The following is an 8,874-nucleotide window of genomic DNA, read 5'->3' on the forward strand; positions in this document are numbered from 1 at the left end:
TCTGAGGAGTGAGCAATCCTTTCCTTTCAAATCGCTGAAATTACACCTGCCCCTTCCAGGTGGAGAAGCAGTGTCACCAGTCCAGTGCTTTCCAAGCCTCCTGTTGTTGTGTGTTTGTTTCCCAGTCAGGCTGTCTTTTACCTCTTTGGTCCTTCATGTGGAGCTTTGGAATTGGCCTCCCTCCTCCCTTCTTAGATGCTGTTCTGCAGTACTAGAGCCAGCAGCCATCATGGGTCCCTGCAAAGTGGAGTTGTCACCTCAGTGTCCTCCAACTCCCAATTTTTTGAAACATCACATGTGCTTTTTAATTTTTCTAATAGGGGAAAGTTTTTATATTTTATTTTAAGTAGGAGAAATTACAGAGTTTCAAAAAGTGAAATCCCTGGTGTTTTTTGGAGTTTAATTAGAGCTAGACCTGCTCTTGTTTAGGTATATTTGTCTCTGCAACCATTTTTTTTTTTAAGATTTATTTATTTATTTGAAAGAGAGAGAGAGAGAGAGAGAGAGAGAACCTGCAAGCAGAGCAGGGATGGGCAGAGGGAGAAGGAGAGAATCTCAAGCAGACTCCACACTGAGCTTGGGGCTCCACACAGAGCTCCATCTCGATCTCACGACTCTAAGATCATGACCCGGAAATCACAACTCTGAGATCACGACTGACCGAAATCAAGAGTCAGATGCTCAACTGACTGAGACACCCGAATGCCCCTGTCCCTGCAACTTTTAATTCTAGGTACCCATTGCCTTCAATAAATAAGTATTTTTTTTTTGTCAGAAGAAGACCCCTCCCTGTCTCGTTCCCCTTTCTATGGAAAGATAACAGAAAAGAATTAAATTAGTGCTACAATCTACAGTTAAAGGTTTTTTCTACGTATACATTTTGGTTCTAGAAGGAAATCTGACACAGTTTACCAAGACAGTTTGACCTAGCAAATCCACATCAAGGAGTTTATTCCAAAGAGAGAACAAGGGATGCTCTTGAAGATGTATGTCTAGGATACTTGTAATTATTAAAAATGGAAATAATTTATATTTAGAAATAGAGGAATGGTGAAATAAATGTGTATAGCTCTGCAGTATAACGCACCCATTAAAAATACCAAAGTATTTTATGACATGGAAAATACCCATGATATGATGTTAAGGAATAAAACAAAAACCAAAAAGCAGCTATTGAAACTGCTTTATTATGATTTAAAATTCATCTTTAAAGGTGTGAGTAACTGTATGTGGCATAAATATCACAGATAGAAAAAGCCAGTATAGGGGCACGTGGGTGTCTCAGTGGGTTAAAGCCTCTGCCTTTGGCTCAGGTCATGATCCCAGGGTCCTGGGCTTTCTGCTTGGCAGGGAGCCTGCCTTCCCCTCTCTCTGTGCCTGCCTCTCTGCCTACTTGTGATTTCTGTCTGTCAAATAAATAAATAAAATCTTAAAATAAATAAATAAATAGTAAGATTAAAAAAGAAAGAAAGAAAGAAAAAGCCAGTATAAGCTAGCTTTCCAGAATTTTAACTGGTTATTTGTCAGTAGTGGGACTGTAGATGCTTTTTATGTTTTCTTTACAACTTAATGTATTTACAAATGTTCTTCTGGGAAGATGTATTATTTTATTCATTCATTCACTTATTTAATAAATGTGTAGTGACTGTTAGGTGTCAGGCACTCTGCCTTGTGCTGAGGAGATAAAGTAAATAAGACAGAGCGGATATGTTCTTAACTTTGCTCAGAGTTTACAATTCCTTAAAATTGGGAGAAAAAAAGTTTTTTTCCTTAATTCATTTCATTTGACTCAGTAATTCCACTTTTGGGAATCTATCCTAAGGAAATAATCAAGATAGCAAAAAAAAATTATCATATAGAAATGTTTATTAGTGCATTAACCATAAGGCAAAAAAATTTAGAAACCACATAAATACCCAACAGTTATTAATAGTAGTTAATAACACGGGAAAATATTATTCATGTTTTCCACTACTATCAACAGGAAAAAAGTACACTGCAAAATTATACAGAATCTGACCTCAACTATGTAGTGTAATTAGTCATAAAAGAGAAATTCGGATGTTAACAAGTGTTATTTTTGCATGGTGAAGTCATGGTTGATTTGTACTTTTGTGCCTATATTCTTCATAGTTCCCAAGTTTTTGCAATGAACAGGTTTAATATTATAATCAGGAAAATCATGTTGCTTTTGTTTTTAAAGACTTGACTCAGACATTATCTGTTAAAAATTCAAGGAGCAGGGCACCTGGGTGGCTCAGTGGGTTGGGCCTCTGCCTTCGACTCAGGTCATGATCTCAGAGTCCTGGGATCGAGTCCCACATTGGGCTCTGCTCTGCAGAGAGCCTGCTTCCTCCTCTCTCTCTCTGCCTGCCTCTCTGACTACTTGTGATCTCTCTGTCAAATAAATAAATAAATTCTTTAAAAAAAAATTCAAGGAGCATACAAAAAGACAATTTACCATTTCCTTAAAGTTTGCCCTGACTTGGTGAAAAAAAGGAGAGAGAACTCATACAGAGAGAGCCCACAGCCCCTTTCCTTTCTAAAACGTTCTTGGGAGAGAGTGGATGACCACAAATGCAGTAGAGCTACCCCCATCACAGGGACTGGGGAAATTAATTCACTGTGCTCATGAGGCTGAGCAAGGAAAAATAGAAGGAGCACTTGGAGGACTTGGAGACAGAACCCTGGAGCCTAATCCCAAACTCTACCTTGAATCTAACCTTGAGCATGATATTGATAATCTCCCTGGGCTGTATCTGTATATTAGGAACCTGGGGACATTTCTCACTACTGTCATTTCCTCATTGAGCAGGTCAGGGTCAGGGTCCTGTTTTGTCTCTGGTTTGCCTAGAGAGAAAGAACAATGGTGCCTGCGATGTCAGGGTCAAGGCAGCCAAAATTTGGCTCCCCTATCTAATCCAGTGTGAAGACTTTGACCATGAATCCTGACTCTTGCCTTCTAAGTCCAAAGAGAAAGCCCATGGCTGTGGAACATGGTAATTCTGTATAAGCTGAAGCAAGAGGGCTGGCTGCTGGTGCTCCATCAGCTACTGAATGCTCAGGTGTACACGGACTGACAGGTCTCCCTTGAACTCACACAAGGCCCAAGTGCATTTAAAATACCAACTTTCCCTCTAGTTTAGAGTTCATCAAGACTGAAATCACAGCAGGTTTCACTGCACCTGTGTTCAGTCATATATCATGCTCTGGGTTTTCTAAATGTAAGGGTTTGCTGTGCAGTTAAAGGAGCAAGTCAGTACAGAAAGGTTTATAGGCATACTTCACTTTCAACAAACTTAATATCTGAAAATTAAAGTACCATAAAAGATAAATTTACAAAAGAATTCATTTCATTACCACTTTGAGTAATTGGTTTACCTTCTACTTTTAAAATGTAAATTGGCTCACCACAACCTGTTTTACACACAACATATCAAGCACATAGAGTTGCATAAAGTAGATGTCCATGGAACTTAGAAATCAGCATTTGGACACCACTCCAAAAGCTGGAAACATTTCTCTGATTGACTACAGAAGCTGAAAAAGACTTCAAATCAATTGCAAATGATAGATAATCTTTATGCCAAAAGAGTTTAATAGTTTGGGATTTTTTTTTTTTTTTTTTGATGGGGGAAGATTTCTTCTTCTAGGTCCTTCTTTGGTTTTCTCATAATTCATTGTTTTCAGCAAGGCCACTGAAAGAACCCATTTCAGAATCACAGGGGCAGGTGTTTTCAACATCCCTCTATATCCCAGGTAAGCATTTAATACTTGTGCACCCATAGATATATACATTAGAGATCTATAGCACCCACAAAAATGTCAATACAGATAAAGCTGTGCTCTAATAATCAATTTTCCATCCTGCCACCTGAGGAGCCATTCATTCCAGAATGCTGGCCCTAGTATTTGAAAATGCCAACACTTTCATTTTCAATCAGCTTCAGAAACCCTTAGTTAGTTGTAGGAAAGAAAGAGCTTTCAATTGCCTTTGCCAAGCACGTTTCTCTGTGGATACAGACAGGTTAAAAGCATTGACCTTACATGACAAGAGAAATTTAGAAAAGCTCCTGGGTAAGCTCCCTGGGTCCCTATCTGTGGAGTTCCTGAAGAATAGCCTCGCTGCCTCTCATTCCTGAATGAGAGCTCCTAGCAGCATAGACAGAGCCAAATTAGGATCCTGAGTATTTTATGATTCTAACGAAATGCTCTTCACATACAAATAATATTGGAGAGTTGAGGTGGGAGCAGAAAAATCTCTGGATGTCCAGGAAAAAGTGAAAAATGAGAAATTTTGCTTAGACATACTTAAAACTGGAAAGCACCAAGAGGCTTCCCAGCGAAATAGTAGGCTTGCAAGGATTAACAAAGCCCCAGCCAAGGGCTAGCCCCCTGGCCAACGCCTGGGGATCCCCTTCAGGCCTCCATGGTAAAGGAGAGGATGAATATATGGAAAGAAGCAAAGCAGGAGTGGAAAGGAAAAGTGTCAAAGAGATGAGTGCTGGAGGGCTGAAGAAAATAGGATTAAATGAAGGATAAAGGTGTGTGAAGAAAGGGAGACTGGCAATGAGCAAAAAGGAGAAAAGGAAAAAGGAAATCAGTAAGGAAATGGTGAGATAAGATGAAGTCCCGCACATACAAACGACTCAGTTAGGTGTCAGGAAAACCCCAGGGCACAGGTGACCAATCACCACCTTGATCCAGGCACAGTCAACCTGGAAGCTCCCAGCCATGCTATGGTCCTCTATGGACACTTTCTCCCTTCTCCACAAAGGGCAGGCTCACCTGTCGAAGGCCACAGCTGTCATGGAGTAGATGCTGGCGAAGACAGCAGCGATGGGGAAGAAGTTGTGGAACTTACAATAGAACAGGCCATAGTACCACTCATTGTGGACAGCATAGGTGAAGTTCACCACTGTGTTGAACGCAGCCATGGATGCCTCTGCGAAAGCCAGATTCACCAGGAAATAGTTAGTCACTGTCCTCATTCTCTTGTGGGCCAGGATGATCCACATCACCACCACATTGCCCACGACAGAGGTCACCACGATGACCGTGTAGGCAGCTGCCCAAAGGACTATTTGCCAGGCCGGCTGCACGAACTGGTTGGGCTCCGAGGTGTTGGTGGAGATATTTGGGAAGAGGTCTGAGTCTACCTGGAGGACATTATCCATTCTTCCACTAAGTGGTGAAGCTGCTCCGGGAGTCGGGGTCCTGCTTAACCAAGCAGGAGGGCTACAGGCTCTTTCTGGGCAGAACTCTTTCCTTGCAAGCAGGAGAGTTGGCGCTCAGAAGATAAATGCTTCTAGATGCGCTGTCTGCTTCTTGTGGCTCTGAATTCCTCCACTTTCAAGCATCAGGAAACATTTGAGTTCAGAAATCCGGAGACAGCGTCTCTACTGCGTGGGAATGGAAAAAGGAAAGGAATTCCACGGGTCACGGTTCCGAGAAAGCAGGAGACCCCCGCCTATCTGCACCTGCTGCTGCTTGCAACTGCTGTTCCCGCTGCTTGCAGCGGGAAATGCAAAACCCTGTTCTGCAGGAGGACTTGGGGGCGAAGGGGAGAGTGTTCGTCACAGCGCGACCTGTAAAAGTTCTGAGTCTATGGCGGGGCTTCTGGGGCCCCTGGTCCGTCTGGTGGTTTTTTCCTTTGCTTTTGCTGCGCTGTCGCCGCTGCCGCCGTCGCCTGCAGCTTCGCAGGCGCCTCTCTGGCTCGGGTCCTGCTTGGCTCGGGAGTTAGCAGAACCTCGGCAGGCTGCGCGCGAGGCTTTTATAACCCTCTACAGAGACGTCACCGCGAAGGGGCAGTACCTGGGCTGCGCCCCGCCAGTCCTGGTGCGCAGCGCCGCAGCTGAACCAGCTGTTGGCAACTGTCTCATTCCACCAACGCAGCCACCTCGCCTTTTGCGGCTACCTGCTGTGGGAGTCCTCAAGTCCGGCGCCCCATGCACTCCGCGAGGGGGCGCGAGGTAGCCTCGGAGTAATTGAGCCGGACAGCGTCTGCAGGCTGAATGAACCACGGAACGTTAGGATTTGCGAAAGAGCTGTACGGGTGATAGACACACAACTTCCAGGGAGAGCAGCCCGGAGCGCTGCGACAGCTCTGCAGAGGCGCCTGCCTGTGGCTGTGGGAGTCGGGCAAATGTGGGGGCGACGTGCCAGCGCTGCGCTCCGGGCCTCTCTCCAGTCCGAGAGTACCACGGGCTCGCCCTGGCTGCTACCGAGAGGAGGTGACGATGCCCAGTTCCAGGTGTCCGGAAAACAACTTTGCCGAGATCGTGTTTAGGAAATATCCCCAAACACCCAGGTCCTTTCTCTGGGTTGACCGATTCCCCTGGGAAGGCAATGATAGACTTTAAGCTTTGGGGATACCTTCCCCAGGTTCCTCGGTGACTTGGCCCCTAGGTCCATGAAAAGCTCCAGCTGAGTTCTACAGCTGAGCCCCCTGCGCAGACAGCCGGGACTGGGCTGGGCTCCCTAGGAAGCTTGGTGAGCGCAGCAGCCACCAATTGCGTCTGGGCGACACAATCAGCAGTGTGTCGCCCAGACGCGCGTCTCTGGGCCCTCTGCCAACACCCACTGCAGCCTCGAGTTCACCGCCCGCGGACCTAGGAGCTTCTGCCTCTGCGCCTGGGGGGCCTGCGGGCTAGTGCCAGGCGGGGGCCGTGGGGGGTTCCTTCCCCTACTCTCTCGCGGGTTTGCATAGGGACTGGAGGGCAGTTTTGTCCCCCTTTTCTACCCACCCCCTCCCTGCCCCCGGCGGACTTCAAGGCCTTATCTGCAAGTCCAAGACCATTTCAAACCGCGGAGCTGGTGTCGGACACTGGGAGGAGGTGGGAAATGTTCGTCGGTGGGTGCGAACCGTTTTGGCGAAGCCGAGATGGGCTCAAGTTTGGAGGCTTTCCCGCCCAGAGTGCCCAGGAGATACGGTTCGAACCTTCGGAGGCCATCTATTCCTCTGTCTCCCTCGCGCCCTCCCCTCTTTTCACTGCGGGAACTCAGAACTGTGCGACATGAATAGGGATGGTTACCACAGCCCAGCGTTGAGGCTCGCTGTTGGCGCAAGCCCGCCTTCTCCCGTAAGCTGCGTTTACGCACTAGTCCTGTCTGGTTACGCGCCTCTTAGGGGAGCAAGCAAAACATCTGGCAGGAAACGCTTTAAGGTTTAGAAATTGATTGTACAGATTGATGCCCGGCTAAAATCTGCCGTTCATTTGGTTTTGTTGAAGCCTGGAATTTCAGCATGTATATGACCCTCACCTCGCACTGCCTGGTACTCCAGGCACCCCTAAACCTGAAGAGAAAACTCCAGTGATGTCTGGGGGAGCACGCCCTTATTTAGACAGGTTGCAAAGAAGGAACCTTCTCGAAGGGAAGTTCTCTTCCACCCTGGATCTCTCATAATTGCTTCCAGTAGTAGGTATTAGAGGTCTTTTAAGCTTTTTCATTCTAAAATATGTAAAATGTTATAACATTGCTAATATATAGTGTTTATTTTCCTATTAGAAAATTTGAATTTCTAAGATTTTTTTTTTTTGGCTGTGTGGATTTTCCTTTCTATAAATTGTTTATTCACATGTCTTGTCCCTTTTTCTGTTAGACTGCTTTCCAGTCACTTTTTTCTCAGAGCTCTTTGTATATTATAGATATAAACACTGCCTATTATTAATATTTCAAGTATTTCTCTAATGCTATTATTTATCTCTTGAATTTATGTATTTGTCATAAAAACTTAAACAATTCTTATGTAGTCTGTATTTACTTTAATAGCACTTGGGTTTTCAAGTCTTGGTTTTAAAAAAAGTCTTACAAAATCCTGGCTTTTTTCCCATATAAATATCGTGGGTTTTCTTGGCAGTTCTTTCTTTTCTTCTTTCCTATCTTTTTCCTCCCTGCCTTCCTTCCTTCCTCTTCTTTCTCCTTTTCTTTCTTCCTTTCTCTTTCTTTCTTTCTTTCTTTCTTTTCTTTTTTACCTTCCATCCATCCATCCATCCATCCATCCATCCTACCTTCTTTCTTTTCTTTCCAATAAGGTCTTTAGTTCACCTGCAGTTTGTTATTGTGTATTATATAAATTATTTTTTCATATTAATTAAACCATTATCCATGTCATAGATTAAATTTACAAATACATGTGATTTAGTAGTTATATTCTCCAGTCTTTCCTATTGATCCATTTGTCTATTCCTACAGCAATACCAGGTATATATATATATATATATATATATATATATATATTTGATTAATATCATCTTCTACTTTGCCTAGCCTCCTTGCAATTAGGAAGAGCCTTGTGACTAATTTAGCCAATAGGTTGTGAGTGGAAATGATGTGTGTCACTACTACGCTGAAGCATAGAAGAGTGTGTGTGTGTATGTGTGTGTATGAGAGAGAAAGAGAGAGAGAGAGAGAGACACTTCTCCATGGATTCTCTCCACCAAGTCCCAAATGATGCAGCCACAAGAAGACAGGCCTTAATTACCTTGAGTTCCCAAGTGACTGTATAATCCAGGCTGCTGCCCATTTTGGACATGTAGTATGAGTAGGAAATAAATTTTTGTTGTATTAAGGCACTAGGTTTTGGGATTAATTTGTTACTCACCATGGTATAGCTTATCCTGACTAATACAGGAATAAATATTCCAATATCTGGTAAGGCAAGTTCATCTGGATGCTCATTTCATGCTTTTTAAAATCCATTTTTAGACATCACATTTAAATTTTAAATTCAATTTAAAAATTAAACAAAACAAACTGCAGTAGTATTTTAATTAGAACTTTGTGGAACTTACTGAATTTTGACAAAATTGACATTTTGGATATATATTTTTTAATCCAAGAACATGGTATGCCTTTCCATTTATTCAAGTC

General features: G+C 43.7%; 1 protein-coding gene across 1 annotated transcript in view; it reads right to left on the reverse strand.

Annotated features, from left to right (window-relative positions):
* LOC111148150 (tachykinin receptor 1) overlaps nt 1–5,537 on the reverse strand; it is a 147,976-nt gene extending 142,439 nt beyond the window's left edge. Inside the window, exon 1 of the mRNA XM_022504588.1 lies at nt 4,789–5,537. Within this exon, the coding sequence (XP_022360296.1) occupies nt 4,789–5,177 (389 nt within the window). The 5' untranslated portion in view covers nt 5,178–5,537. The remainder of the gene's footprint in view (nt 1–4,788) is intronic.
* Nucleotides 5,538–8,874: the final 3,337 nt, after the last annotated feature.

This window comes from Enhydra lutris, unplaced genomic scaffold (assembly GCF_002288905.1).
Source record: "Enhydra lutris kenyoni isolate GAN:26980312 unplaced genomic scaffold, ASM228890v2 scaffoldscaffold18, whole genome shotgun sequence".
Lineage (NCBI taxonomy): Eukaryota > Metazoa > Chordata > Mammalia > Carnivora > Mustelidae > Enhydra > Enhydra lutris.